This window comes from Bubalus kerabau, chromosome 8, assembly GCF_029407905.1.
Source record: "Bubalus kerabau isolate K-KA32 ecotype Philippines breed swamp buffalo chromosome 8, PCC_UOA_SB_1v2, whole genome shotgun sequence".
In the NCBI taxonomy this organism is placed as follows: domain Eukaryota; kingdom Metazoa; phylum Chordata; class Mammalia; order Artiodactyla; family Bovidae; genus Bubalus; species Bubalus kerabau.
Genome location: NC_073631.1, coordinates 95408106 through 95423324, shown reverse-complemented (window position 1 = coordinate 95423324; position 15219 = coordinate 95408106). Strand labels below are relative to the sequence as shown.

Sequence of the window (15219 nt, the reverse complement as noted above, 5' to 3'; positions counted from 1 at the left end):
TTCCTTTGTACATGACGAAAGGTCTAGAGGTGGTAAGTGGGAGGGGCTGGTGAGCAGGGGCCCCTGGAGGGATGAACCTAAGGCAAACGTCCTGTGCAGTAAGCAGGGCTCCACGGTTTGTTCCTGGGAAGGAAAGGATGGTGGAGATAAAAATATTCCACATAGTATTTACTCATCTGTTCATTTTACGACATCTTCTGGGGAGATTATGTCTAATATATGCCTAAATTTTGCAAATTTAAAAATATAGAGGCCCCAGCGTGCTTAACCTGGGTTAGATTGCAAGTATGAAGTGAGTGAGGCCCCTTTTATCTTGATGAGGAAAAGCTAGACTCATAAAAGAATATGGGCTTTCTCAGCATGTTGCTTTCCATCACATTCTGCTCAGGGGCAGGCAGGGGAGTGGGAAAGAATAAAGTGGGGCTGGGGGACCCAAGGCATTCACTTTAATAATTAGGCATCTCACCTGGCCTCGGCGGCGAGCAGTTCATCATAGTGAGAGGATCGCTGATCATCATCCTGCCGGTATCTGATCACTGTGGCTAGACCTTTGCTGACAAGGGCCTCGGCAATGTTTCTGCAACAGAAAAGATAGGTCAGTGAGCACTCGAGGTGCATATGGGGCTCAGTCAATAGCAATAACAACAGTTAGCACCTGGAGGTCTTAAGGCATCCTGGCAGAGGGAAGGAGTTCAAGACCAATGAGTTGCTAAGCTAGAAATCCAAACAAAAAGAGGGAATAACCAAGTCCCCTGGCTCAGCATTTTTTTTCTGGTTAGTACAGTCAGATGCTATATCAATCCGTACATAAAACCTGGCAGAAAATATCTGTAAAAAGCCTACATTAGGCAGGGCTATTTACAGAATGGTATAAACAAGTCACTACCCTCAAGAAAAGTCTGCTCTAAAATACCAGGCACACAGATAAAAAACAAAGCACATAAAAGCATGACCTAAATTTCCCCAAATCTCCTTTTTTTCTAGCCTATACTGCAACTAGAAAATACTGTGCTCCAGTTTGGCAAACTTAGAAACGCTGGTTTCATGGAACACTCAAGAGTGTGTCTTTTCTCATTAGAACTCCGGACACTGACTCTCTGCTGACTCCAAGGGGGCCTGGGTGAGGTGAGGTCAAGAAGAAATTGTGGGGTGGCAGAGGGGTGGTGTTGGGGTAGGATGAAACATCTTCATTAAAAACGGCATGAGCTAGGGAACAAAGTGAAAAATTAGAAAACGTCAGATGACCAGTTTTGAAGCAATACTCCCAACAGTCCTTTTAGGACCACAGAATATTCAGATTAGAATCCTGCTTTAAAAAAAAAACAAACTTCAACGTGCTGCACGTTCTCTTCACTAGAATAAGACAGCGGGGCCACTGTGAGTGACTTTCATCTACTTAGAGGAGTACACTGGAAGTGATGCTCGGCCAGCTAATGAAGTGTGTTCGCCTAGTTCCTCCTCAACCCGGAAAGGGAACTTCGATGGGCAAAAGTGAAACTGCAAAAACAGATTTTCAAAAGTTACCTGTAGCAAGTAACTGCAAGACAAGAGGCATGGTATCACTGGGGGAGAGCGATGGTTATGTCTTTCTTTGTGTCTGTCATAAGTACACCAAAGGACCCACTCAGACCATCTGGTGAGCTGCCCTTTAGGGAGGAGGGATGGTAAGGAATAGGCTACTGTACCATATGCTATGATTTAGTTTTGCTGGGAAGGCAGTTAACTCTCAGCACTCTGGTGCTCTCAGACTCCCAGCCTATGGGGATGCCGTGAGCTGGGCTAAACCAGTCTATGGGCAAGCTCAAGCCACTTAAGGGTTCTCTTCATCGAGGCCCAGGGATTTACTTTAAAAGAAAAAAAGAAAAAAGAAAAAGAGAGGGGGGAATATGTGCAGGGAGATAAAGAAGGAAAAGATGCTGTGGCTGATTCTCTTCTCATTATGTGCCCCTCTGCTGCCTGTTTATCTACTGCCAGCACGATATTAATATCTCCAAACTGCCACGGAATTAGCACTTCTCAAAATCCACTCCCACAAAGAGGCTGCTTTGCTGGCCACCCTGTCTCCTGAGTCACCGCATAAGCGTGCTGGCAAACGCTGTCATCATCACCGAGCTGGGTTTGGCAGGGTGGAGAATGCCAGCAGCCCCAAGTTAGCAGCTGTAGATGGGGAGAATTTAACTAAGGGTCTCATCCAAGGCCCAAGAGGGCAGGAGAGAGGCTCTGCCCACCAAGAGGCCAGAGGGACGGCTGGGACACACCCACCTGCAACAGGTCATGAGGGCTTAGTGATGGGAAATGCCAGAACAACAAAGACGTGTTTGGTACTGCATTTGGAATAACAAAGCATTGACATTTTACAGTCGCTATGTGGGGTCTGGAACAGAAAGCTGGAATGACAGAGCAGGCGAGGGAAAAATCCACACAAATAAGCTTCTATATGAAAAGCTGGAGAACACAAAGCAAAACAGCACAAATGTTTAATGATCCATCCTGGTTAATGCTGCTCCAATCAATTCACAGTATCGAACTGAGTTCCTGCGTGGCCAGCAGAACCAAGGACACAACCCTTTCCTCTCCTGCGGGCTTCTCACCCTCTGGATCCCGCCAGCAAATATCTGCAAACCAGTTAGGGCCTCAGATTCTAAACTCCACGACCTGCCCATCACCTCCAGTTCCTTCTCTCCAAAGCTTCAGTGCAATCCATGTTTTCTTAGCTTCTTTTCCGTAAACACAGACTTTTCCTGGAGAATGGCTGCAATGTTAGTGCTGAGGCACGGAAGGTAAAAACACAGGAAACAATGACAGATATCACTTACGGGGCCCCGCCCATGAGCCAGGTGTGTGAGAATCACACCGCGTGCATTTTCATCTTGGTATGTGTTCCCCTGTGAAATCACGCTGTATTACAATTAATTCATCATCCATCTTCCAACTCAAACTGATGAAGTCGAAGAGGGCAAGGGCTGTGTCTTTCTTGCTCTGTAGCCAAGTATGAGAAATACAGCGCTGGAACATTATTTCTTATCCTAAGCGTTTATTAGCCAAGCTTGCCCAGCATAGAATTAAGAACAAAAGCTTTCAACATGCCTTCCCAGCTTTTGTCATTCTCCTCCCCATTATCTAAGACTTGTATTTAAAGAAAATGAAAGGGAGACAAATAAAATGGAATTAGCCGAGATCCGTGTACTTGACTCTCTTATTCATTTCTTTGGGCCACTAATGAAAGGTCAGGAGATTTCCCTCTGGCCAAAGATGGCTCAGAACCCGACACTGGTATGCTGATTAGTTGCCCCGTAAGGAAAGAGAACATTAAATTATGTGCCATGACATTATGCTGCTTTAGACAAATTTATAAATTCTGCTTTCTTGAGTGTATCAGTAATTCTACTCCAATTACACATGTCTGGCTCGAATGGATAATTCACAATCAGCATACAAAAAGGGACTTAACAGTCTTGAAAGTCTAACAGGAAATCATCTCTCTCTGTATCAGCTGGAAACAGAGAGAGTGCTGGACTTGAAATGCTTCTCCAAGCTCAAGGAGAATTTTAGGTTATATGGGAAGTGAACTGTTTCCACTATGCAGGATCAGATGTTCCTGAGAAAAACACAAGCAACATGGGTCTCTTGAGCTTTCTCAAAAGATCTCCATGTACCTGACATCCTCCCTGCCCACTCGTTTCCACAGCAAGCAGGTTGTGAAAAGCATTTACTTTCTCATTATAAGATACTTTTGAAACCATGGGGTACTATATTCTGCCAATCTGGAAAAGGTATGCTGTGCCCATATATGAGAATAGGATTCTTAAAACATAGATTTCACTCACAATAATTACTTGATCACACTTTTGCCTGCCTTCCCCAATCCCTACACCCCAAATCCAAGATTGGAAGCAATAATATATACAGAAGGTCAGATAACTGACTAAAATTAACTAGATTACTTAAAAGTAGGGGAAGGAGGGGATAAGTAATTTTAAAACAATCTTACAGGAAAATTGCACATACAGTAACAAGGAACATGTCAATCTCTGATTCATTTGAGAGCAAATGACCTATTTACACCATCATCCCCCAAACCGTTAATGTGCATTTCTGACAAATCAGGATATTTTTTGACATAGTAAATAATGACTTGAACCAGGATATCGATGTGGACACATTATTGCCATCTAACCTACAACCCTACTCAAATTTTGTCAACTGTTCCAATGGAGAATTTAGGGGAAAGCGGATCTAGAGCAGAATCAGGTTTTGCATTTTGTTATCCTGTCTCCTCAGTCTGGAGAAGTTCAATCTTTCTTAGTCTACCACAGTCCTGAAACTTCTCACAAGTACAGGCCAGTAATTTTGGATTGTCTGATGTCCCTGTGATCAGCAGCAAGTTATGAATCTTTGGCAGGAATGTCACAGAAGTGATGCTATGTTGTTCCTGTGGCCTCCTTTGAAATGATGTGTAATTTACTGATAATGGTAATTTTGATCACTTGATTCAGGCCATGTCTACCAGGCTTCTCCACTATGAAGTTATTCTCTTCCTCTTTATAACAGGTACTGAAAAACTATGTAGCTTTTAAACTCCCAAGTTATTCATTTATTGATTTGTAGAGGTTTATGGTCACAAAATATTTTATCTAAAGAGCCATATAATCCACTACAATTGTTATTTTTTCTGATGCTGAAATTACTCCCAATTTGGCCAGTGGGAGCTGGGTCAAGCTGGCTCCTGTGTCCTGTCATCCTTTGAGCTCTTCCTTGCTTTCAGGCCACAATGTGTTCCAGGCTCATCTTCCACTGTTTTCTGCAGCTCTGAAACCAGCCATTTATCCAAATAGTCCACATTTACATTTTTATCTCCATACACTTATTTCTATATCTATAACCATTGAAAACCATGTGTGGCAGTCATGAAAACGTGCCTCTCGGATCTCTGACTGCAGGAAGCATAACTGACTGACAGCCCCAGCTGCTGTGCTCTGAAACCCATCACTGTTTCCGCCAAAGCTACGCTTCCCCCCAGCTGCTTCCAGCCAATGACTGAGTGCAGTGGAGACACTACAACCTGCCCGCTGCTCAGAGACCTGGGCGTGCTGTAACAGGGAGCTGCGGCTTTGAGCACGCCCCCTCACCTTCGCTGGAACTCTCACAACTGCCCACAGCCCCAGATTAGATGTTTCCAGTTCAACCTTCCATCCTTCCCTTTTCCACAGAGGTTAAGCATTCACAGCCTCTGCCAGCTCCCTTCCCATTTTCTCTGTTTTCCCCAATTAACCTCTTGTCTATTTCATCCTGTCTTGGCATCAGCTTTTTAGCACACCATGAGTTCAGAAAGGTACTACAACCCCATTCAACATTTCAGGGCGCATGCAGTTCTCTTCCTTTCCTTATCTGTACATCCCTTCTGACTGTGAGAAGCCTGCGTTTCACTATCCTTAATACTTTTACTTATGTAGATAATCTTCTCTGCATACACATACAGCATCTCACTTACACTTTCTTTGACTTCCACAATTTGGTCCTAACTGCCATGGACAGACGGAGAAGGCAATGGCACCCCACTCCAGTACTCTTGCCTGGAAAATCCCATGGGCAGAGGAGCCTGGTAAGCTGCAGTCCATGGGGTCGCTAAGAGTCAGACACGACTGAGCGACTTCACTTTCACTTTTCACTTTCATGCATTGGAGAAGGAAATGGCAACCCACTCCCGTGGCAACCCAGGGAATCCCAGGGATGGGGGAGCCTGGTGGGCTGCCGTCTATAGGGTCGCACAGAGTCGGACACAACTGAAGTGACTTAGCAGCAGCAGCAGCAGCCATGGACAGAGCAGCCTGGAGGACTACAGTCCATGGGGTTGCAAAGAGTCAGACACGACTAAACGACTAAGCACAGCACACGGTACAGCTAATTTAAAGGGTATATGCTACTTGTCAAAAGAGAAGCTAGGGTAAATGGATAAGTAAATTTCAAGAGTGCACATAAGGCATAATACCGTTACACACACATACAAACACACTTCATTCTCCATCTGAGTAAGGATAACAGATAATTCTCAATGGCTCTGGCTCATAGATCTCTATCTAGCTATTTGAGCTTAACATTTTCCACTTAAAAACCATCAACATTTTATCAGTCACTGAGGTGACCATGGAGATTACAAAGCAGAATATTTCCTTGAGGCAAATGAACAGGTGGACACATATTCAGAATAAAGTAAGCCTATAAAGAAATGCGTTCACACTACTATGGAGTCAAGGCTAAAGGAAACGGGTGAAAGACAACAGCTCAGTTCATGTATAACAGTCACATCAGCTCTAGGAGAGGCACCGTCTCACATGTGCGCATCCACGCACACACATGCATGCGTCCCCCACGTGATTTTTCTACAATAACTTCAAGGTCCCATGGGTCGAATTTCATAAACTGAGCGTACAATGTACCCCATGGCTATATACTGTGAGAATACGATCCAACAAGGCATGAGGCATATAGACAGGGCCTTTGTCACTCACGACCCATAAAAGCTCCAGTATCTTAAGCTGGGAAACTGACTCCACTTCCTTCCACACTGGCTGGAACTTCACCACAAGGACATGCTTCCTCACAACTTCTGAGATGGAGCGTCCTGGCTGACAGGGCTCCCCAATTTACTTCTAATATATCAGATGGCTCATCTCACATCTCAGCGCTGTGGGGCTGAACCACAGGGAACCTACAGAGGGCAGGGGGGTCGCTGATGTCTTTCTTTGCAAATAGGTTAGAGACCAGGAAGGAGGGAGAGATCACCACAAGACTGGGTGATGAGGCAGGAAGCAAGCACTGGACACAGTGCTTTTCTTCAGAGTATGAGGGCCACCTTGGCTCATATACACAGACAACATGGGCTTCTCAGTCTAAGAGGGTGAAGAAGGTGGGGGTGGGGGGGATGATTAATGGCCAACAGGCCCCAAAGCCAGGTTCCCCTCCAACCTTCTCCATGAGTTCACACTCAGACCTCTAATATGCACACCAGGCAAGAACCTGACAACTTCACGCTTGAGACAGACTTGGCTTTTATAGACTCGCAAAATAAGACTGTAAAGGGTGAGAGTAGAATTCTGGGTGAGAGGGATCTACAGACAGTGGGCCATGAATAAGGACCTTTACTGACCGCTGTTTCTCCCCCAGGCCTCAAACTAGGAAAAAGCCCAACAGGACAACAGGGAGCTGCCATAAGCCAGTACAACAGTGTCTACAAGGGGTCGTGCTATGCCTGTCCCATCTAGCGTCTAAACTTTTATCCTCCGATTTCAGATTGAGTTCCCAAGAATCTGAAACAATGACACTCCGATTTTTTTTCTTCCTTAAAATATATCCAGGAGGCACTTCCCACATGATCAAGCAGCATATGTCGACAGGAGACTCTGTTTTAGAAGCATCAGTAATTAGAAACATCTGAGGTGGCACAACCTCCTTTATATGTGTCCCAAACCTCTCCCCCACCATCTTCCCTATTTTTTTTACTCAACCCTTGAACTAATGTAATTCTAAAAATAACTAAAATAGATTTTTTGGATCTTTTTACTCTTAATGGTTCCCTTTTCTGTTTAACAAGTCCTTTCACCAGGATAGTCACCAGAGGGTCTGAACGATGGCTAGGGACTTTCCCAGAACTCGTAACATAGATCAAAAATAAAAAGGAAGCAGCTTTAGAAACTACAGTGAAATGAAGGAGAAAAAAGTTATTATCAAGCATGGCATTAGGTACCGAGTGTCTTAGGGCAGGATATATTCACTCCAGACACAGAGCCAAAGGTGACTGCTTTTGTCAAGCAACCAGCCCAGCTGTGGTTATGAACATGAAACATGGCATGATCCACAAAGCAGCAGGACCTCAGAAAGCTGGACTCAAGAGCAGGCAGGTATAGAATGGACTGATCTGAGCAGCTTTAGAAGCTAATCAAGCAAAAAAAGGATGGGGAAAAGGGAGAATTAGGGAGTTTGGGATTCACATGTCCACACTGCTATATTTAAAATGGGTAACCAACAAGGACCTGCGATACAGCACAGGGAACTCTGCTCGGTGAGGCCTGGATGGGAGGGGAGTTTGGGGGAAATGGATACATGTATTATATGTATATGTAACATATGCATGCCTGAGTCCCTTTGCTGTCCACCTGAAACTATGACAACATTATTGGCTATGGCTGTTTAGTCACTAAGTCGTGTCTGACTTTTTTTCACTAAGTCGTGTCTGACTCTTTGTGCCTCAGGGACTGTAGCCTGCCAGGCTCCTCTGTCCATGGGATTTCCCAAGCAAGAATACTGGAGTCGGTTGCCATTTCCTTCTCCAGTTATTGGCTATACACTAATATATAAAAAAGGACTCTTTCAAACAAAACACCCTCAATAAGTAGTTTGTATTTAATGAGAATTAATTCCGAATATATACAGGAACTGTTCTACCAATGAGAGCACTTTCTAGAGACTGGACTGGAGACACGAAAATCAAGACTTCTTAGGATCAAGGACTCTATTTTTGTACTTTCATAAATCCTAATCATTTTTCCTTTGTAGGGAAGGTGATATGGAAAGAAAACAATAAAGACTGATATGGATTTAGTCCAGCTGGAAGAATCCAGAAGGATGCATGATTAAAATGAAATCCAAGGAGACCTACAAACAAGATTTGCAGAAACAAAGGAATGAAAGGAAGAAGGGAGGGAAGAGTGTAGATGAAAGAGAAAGGAGAAAGGGAATCATTCCATGAAAAAACTACTGCTTCACAGAGAAATAAATCCTTGAATCCCCAACACAGACATCCATCCAACCCTCAGTGTCAATAGTAGGCTTACCTCTGGACACGGGCAAAAGCCTAAGCAGCTTCAGGGGCCACGACCCACTGCACACCAAGAGCTCTCTTCAGTTTGGGAAGAAAAGGGATTAAAGCAAAGATATCTAGGGACCAGGGCATAAAAATGTGGGTGATGAAGATGTGACTTCTCATTCGACCTTCCAAGAACAGCCATTTTTCTTCTCCACTATGTGTCTGAGCCCTAACGTCCTCATTACCTTATTCCCACTTGAGCTCTACATGAGGGCTCACCTAACCTCATCTCCTGAAAACACCAATGGACAGAAAAGAAGACAGAAACCTACTTGGAAGCAGGAGAATTAAATACCTAATTCACTTCTTAATTCTGGCTAGGGGAGAGAACAGTGCTGAATATATGGGTCAAAACAATTTTAAAAAGGAAAGGGAAAAGGCATAACACCCAATGGTTATGCTTACTAAATAGACAATTTTATTGTGCCCCCAGGATTTCTGCAGTACTGTAATCTTATTGCCACCTCTTATATGATAGCTCCATTTATTCAGCAATATCCTGGTTATGGCTTTATAAGACAAGAAAAACTGTGGTATTATACTCTATTATGCCAGCTCTTCTCTGAGTACTGCTGTACTTTCAAGTCAGCAAAATATCAGAGGAGGTTATTAGTCCAGTGATGAACCTGGGTTGAGGTATGAGAGGCATATTAAGTGTAAGGAGCAATGAAATAATGCCACCTTCAAATATTACCCCAGTCTCCACCTCTCATAATAATAATGTCTGTTTCATAGAAGCTTCATGGATTAAGCTGAATCTCCCCTCTCCTGCAGGACAGAGCATGGAGTACATACTCAAAGTGACACTTCCTCTACTGGACAACCACGTTCCCTTCCCAGGAGACGATTAGATCCCACAAGGACAACTAAGATAATCAATTAAGTCAAGGATCTAGCTTCAAATAAGCAAGCTGTCTAACAAATAGGCATTTCATATCCAAACTGGTCCACTCATTGCTAAATATGCCATACATTTACATTTCAAACTATTTGCAGGACATGTGAATTTGCATGACTCATCACCATGTAAAACTCAGCATTTCAAAAATAAAACTCACTTCCCCAGATTAAGCTCTTCTCAAATCTACCAAATCAGCTCATTTCCCTAACATCTCTAATTGTGGGACCATTAGATTCCCAGTCACCTAAAGCTGACATCTGTATTCATTCCCAGATAAAATTAGTTGTCCAAACTTTGAACTCAAGTCTCCAGTGTTTCTCCCATGACTGTTTTCTATCCTGCTCTAACTTACCTGTCCACACTCACCCCCCTTCACCCGTTCCCAAATCTGGTCTCCTTGCAAAGTTTTCCAATCCTGATCACTTTCAGTTGAATCCTCTTAATCTTCATGCTCCAATCTACCACAATCACAAAAAGCTTGTTTGAACTTTTCCAAGAATGATTTCAGATTTAATGACCATCTACTGGGTGTCTGCTACAGGCCACGCTTTTAAACACACATTAATCCCTAATTAAGCCCTAATCTTATGGGCTTCCCAGGTGGCTCAGTGGTAAAGTATTGGCCTGCCAATGCAGGAGACATGGGTCAGGAAGACCTCCCTGGAGGAAGAAACAGCAACCCACTCCAGTATTCTTGGCTGAAGAATCCCATGGACGGAGAAGCCTGGAGGGCTAAACTCCATAGATTTGCGAAGAGTCAGACATAATTGAGTGACTGGGCACACAACCTAATCTTTCTATAGCAATAGAAAGGTGGTAAGTATGTATTTCTTAAAAAAAAAAAAAGAAAAGTAATCAGTTTCAGGCTTGCTACAAGTAATCCTCTTAGTATGTTAGTAAGTGGCAATCAAAACTAGAAGCTAGATTTTTAAAAATTTTAAATCCAGTTCTCTTTTTGACTACATTGCTACAAAGTGCAGGTAAAGAAGCATTCTACAACAAAGTTCGCATATACCTCTCTAACCTTGTTCTATAAAGTCTTGCAATCTTCTGCTTTAATCCAAGCAGTCAAGCACTGCAGTTCCTCCTCTCAATTCCTTTGGCTGGGCCATTCATTTGGCACTTATCTTTTACTGCTGCAGATTATTATCTTGCTTTGTGTTCATATCTTGTCTTCCCAACCAGATCATATTCCCTATTGGTCCAAAAAAGAGCCAAACACTTAGTAGGCACTCAATAAATATTTATTGGCTAGCTGACTGATTGCATTCTCAGTGTTCCCAGGGGTTCTGTGGGCGGTTGGATGAAAACAAAAGTAATAACTGACTGAGTCATAGAATTTGAGCAAAAAGAGTCCATAGAGATAAACTAATCTGCAAACCTCCATATATAGATGAAGACAGACCCAGAGAGAAACCCTGAAAATTGTGAAATGAGATGTCTAAAGAAACAGAGTGACACCATCTCAGTGGGCACCTGAGAGCCTTCCGATTCTCAGCCTATATCCCTTTACTATGCTGCTGTCCTTCTACAGTTCTATAAAATAGGAGTAAATATATTGTGCACATGAATTATCCAAGACATGCATTAAAAATTTATCAGCACGTTAAAAATAATCCATCCACATCATATTATAAATTTGACCACTCTAATACTAATAATCTTAGCTAAAATATACATTAAACATTTCATTATAATAATTTGCTTGCCTTTTGGGGATTCAGAGGACTTTTTTCTTTCTCTATGTTCCAACACAATGTATACATGCTGGCTGTAGGCATAAGAATGTTTTCTTCATCCCTTTTCTTTGCTCCTCTCTCCTTTGAGAAATTAACATTGTACAAGTGTGAGGTGAAAACCTCCTGAGCCTTCTCTCCCTCAGTGATGGTGGAGAAATGACCCTTTCCACTACCATCGTCCTGACTCCTGAATCGACTCATTGATCTTGGAGAGCTCCTACTACACAAGCTGACTGGAGTCATCCCACACTGCACTGCATAATATGGTCTTTACGTATTTGAGAGCCAAACAGTTACACGTTAAAAAATGGATGTTAAGAGGCAATTACATCCCCCCTTTCCAAGTGAAGAATAAAAACCAGTTTAGGAACATCTATGAAAATATTAAAGTGCAAAATATATGAAAGATAAATTTCTAAAAGTTAAGAAAATATGTATCTATGTCTTTACAAAGACACTACTAATATTCAGATATATGGATTAGAGGTGATGGTAAGAATGAATGAACAACGTAAATCTGAAATGGGCCTATTGTTAGTAAATCTTCTAGTCTAAGTTCCTAAACAAAAATGAAATAATTCATTTTCGTAATGGAAAAAACAGACCAGAGGCACTAAACTGATTAGCAGTTAAAAGAATTTCGTATCATTAAGTACTCCCAAACATGTTCGATTTTAGCTTATTGTTTGTTTGCACTCCAAAATATACAAAGAGGAAACCACCTTTCTAAAAGAGACACTCAGTGGGGCACAGTTAATTTTAAAAAGGGGTATCTAATTATCACATCTCACATCAACACTTTAATAAGGAAAAAATCCTCATCTAAGTTATGAAAAAGTGAGTGAAGAGACTGAATAACACAGGAAAAGATGAATATCGTAAAACAAAAATGTTAAGAATGAATGTTTATCCAATTCTCCCTCATCCAACAAAGACACATTACACACGGCATTTATATTTATTTTCAATAGTGAAAGCCACTTAATGTTTCCCACTTCCTCCCTCCAAAGAGAGCAATTATGAGCTCGTTTCATAAAGAACCCATGGCACAGAGCTGTGATTCAAGCCAGAGGACCTGGGTTCCTACCCAGCTCTCTGGCCATTTAAACTCTTGTAAAGGAGCTAAGCCTGCACCAGTTTCCATATCTATAAAATGAGAAGGTAGATCTAAATGCTCTATGAAATATGTTTCAGCTCAGAGACATTCTAATGTCATTTTTAAAGGGAGCTAGGTTTTACTTATCGATAGTCTTACATATCTTTATACAGCAATAACTGATAATATTCAAAGCCAACTAGATTATGTATCATTTCAGTAAGTATTAAACAGAACCTGCCTGCCAACACAGGAGACGTAAGAGATTAGGGTTTGATCCCTGGGTTGGGAAGATCCCCTGGAGGAAGAAAATGGCAACCCACTTCAGTATTCTTGCCTGGAGAACGCCATGGACAGAGGAGCCTGGTGGGCTATAGTTCATAAGGTCGCAGAGTCGGACACAACTCACAGACTTCATTTGTTATAATCACAGAGCTTAGAGCTGAAAAGTCCAATTTCCTCATCTTACAGGTGGCTACTCTGAGAATTAAGGCATTAAATATCACTTAGTGACTGAACTGCCCTAGAACTCAGGTCTCAAGTCCTTCCATCTAGTCAGCCTGCCTCCAGTTTCCATATACAGATTAGAAAAGCTATGGATACATGGAACAACTCAGAGGGACCTCAAGATGACAGAGGTGGAAAAAGATGAGTGGTTGTCACAGATGATGGGAGGGGAAAGGCTTAGGAGGAGTAGCACAAAGGAGAGCTTTGTGATAACTGAAGAGCTGTCAGTCTTGACTATGGAGGTGGTTACATGAATCCACACACATGAGAAAAGAGCTACATACATGCTGTCCCAGGGCCAAACTTCCTGTCTTGCTGTTGTTCGGTAATTGTGTAAGACATAACCACTGGGGGGAACCAGATAAAGGGTACCTGGGACGTACCCTTGTTTGAATCTATAATTACTTCAAAATCAAGTTTTTAAAAAGGGGGCTTCCCTGGTGGTCCAGTGGCTACGAGTCCACGCTCCCACAGGGGACCTGGATTTGGCAACTAGATCCCACATGCTGCAACGGAAGATTCTGCATGCCTCAACTAAGACCCAGTGCAGCCAAATAAAAATAAATAAATGTTTAAAAAGAAATCTCATAATCTTTTTTTTTTTCTTTTAAAGTTAAAAAGTTTTCAGATACCCCCAAAACTCCTCTGTTCAAAACTCCAAGTACTTTCAATGGCCCATGAAAACCTACATGGTCTCCTGCCGTGTCCCCCTCCCACCTTCCTGGATTATGTACTAGGAATTAAAGTCCAAAATATCTGTGACTTAGTATTCTAAATGCTGTGAATCTTGTAATTAAGCAAGCATAATGTCCTGAGGAAGGACATACACAGATGCTCAACTGGGGTCTTGGTCTGCCTGGTTCGCAAAGGTAAAGTTTCACTAAGAAATCAATAGCTAAAGGGCAAGTGGGAGCTGGTGAGGGGAAATTATGTTCCCAGCACACTGAGCAAACTAACTTCAAGAATGATGTGTTTTGGGACTTCCCTGGTGGTGCAATGGTTGAGAATCTGTCCGCCATATGTATACCTATGACTGATTCATGTTGATGCTAGGCAGAAACCAGCAAAATTCTGTAAAGCAATCAGCCTTCAATTAAAAAATAAATAAAAAGAATCTGTCTGCCAATGCAGGGGACGTGGGTTCGATCCCTGCTCAGGGAGGACTGCACGAGCCTAGGGGCATCTAAGACTGGGAGCCTGCAGCCTGTGTTCCAGAACAAGAGAAGCCACCACAATGAGCAGCCTGTGCGCCACAACTAGAGAGTATTCCCTGCTCACAGCAATGAAGACCCAGCTCAGCCAAAAATAATAAAATTTAAGAAGAATGGCGTCACCGACTCAATGGACATGAATTTGTGCAAACTCTGGGAGACAGTGATGGACAGACAGGGAAGTCTGGTGTGCTGCAGTCCAGGGGTTGCAAAGGATCAGACATGACTGAGCGACTGAACAGCAACAATAACAAAAAAGAATAGTGTTCTGTTTTTATTAATTTATTATTATTTTTACAGAAATGGAAGAGAGCCAGGGCATATTAAATACAAACATGGAGAGGAAGGCTAGGGTCAGTTCATGGGTTTCTATTAATCCAAAAGCCTGTGGGATGATTAATGAAGACTTGAAACAGGAGATCAGATTTGTTTCAGAAAGCAAACTGCAACAGCTGTGTGCAAAAAGGATTAGAAGGGATTCAGACTAGAAACAGGAAGGCCGGTAGGAAGACTGACAGCATCAACCAGGCAGTGAGGACAGAAAGGCTGAAATGAACTTGAGATATACCTGTAGGCAATCAGGTATGGAGACAGGTGATAAAGATGACATTTTGATTTGCAGCATAAAAGGCTAAGTAAAAGGTGGCACCATCAATCAAGATGTGATCATTTGAGTAAAGCAGCAGCTTTTCAAAGGGAGATTTCGAGCTCCATTTCAGTCATACTGAACTTCAGTAAAAGGTGATGTCCATCCAGTCAAAAGCTGGATATACTGGTGGAGAGCCTGGTTGGAAGAACTGGGCTAGAGACACAGATATCAGGTAGATTAGCAACATACACCTGCAAACTGAAGCCAGGTGATGAATGAGACAACCAGGGAGACTGAGCAGAGGTAGGAAGAG

At 42.6% G+C, this 15219-nt stretch overlaps 1 protein-coding gene across 2 annotated transcripts in view; it reads right to left on the bottom strand.

Annotated features, from left to right (window-relative positions):
* SND1 (staphylococcal nuclease and tudor domain containing 1) overlaps positions 1–15219 on the bottom strand; it is a 422591-nt gene that overhangs the window by 196433 nt on the left and 210939 nt on the right. For both annotated transcript variants that reach the window (XM_055590844.1, XM_055590845.1), the window contains exon 13: positions 467–577. In XM_055590844.1, the coding sequence (XP_055446819.1) occupies positions 467–577 (111 nt within the window). The remainder of the gene's footprint in view (positions 1–466; positions 578–15219) is intronic.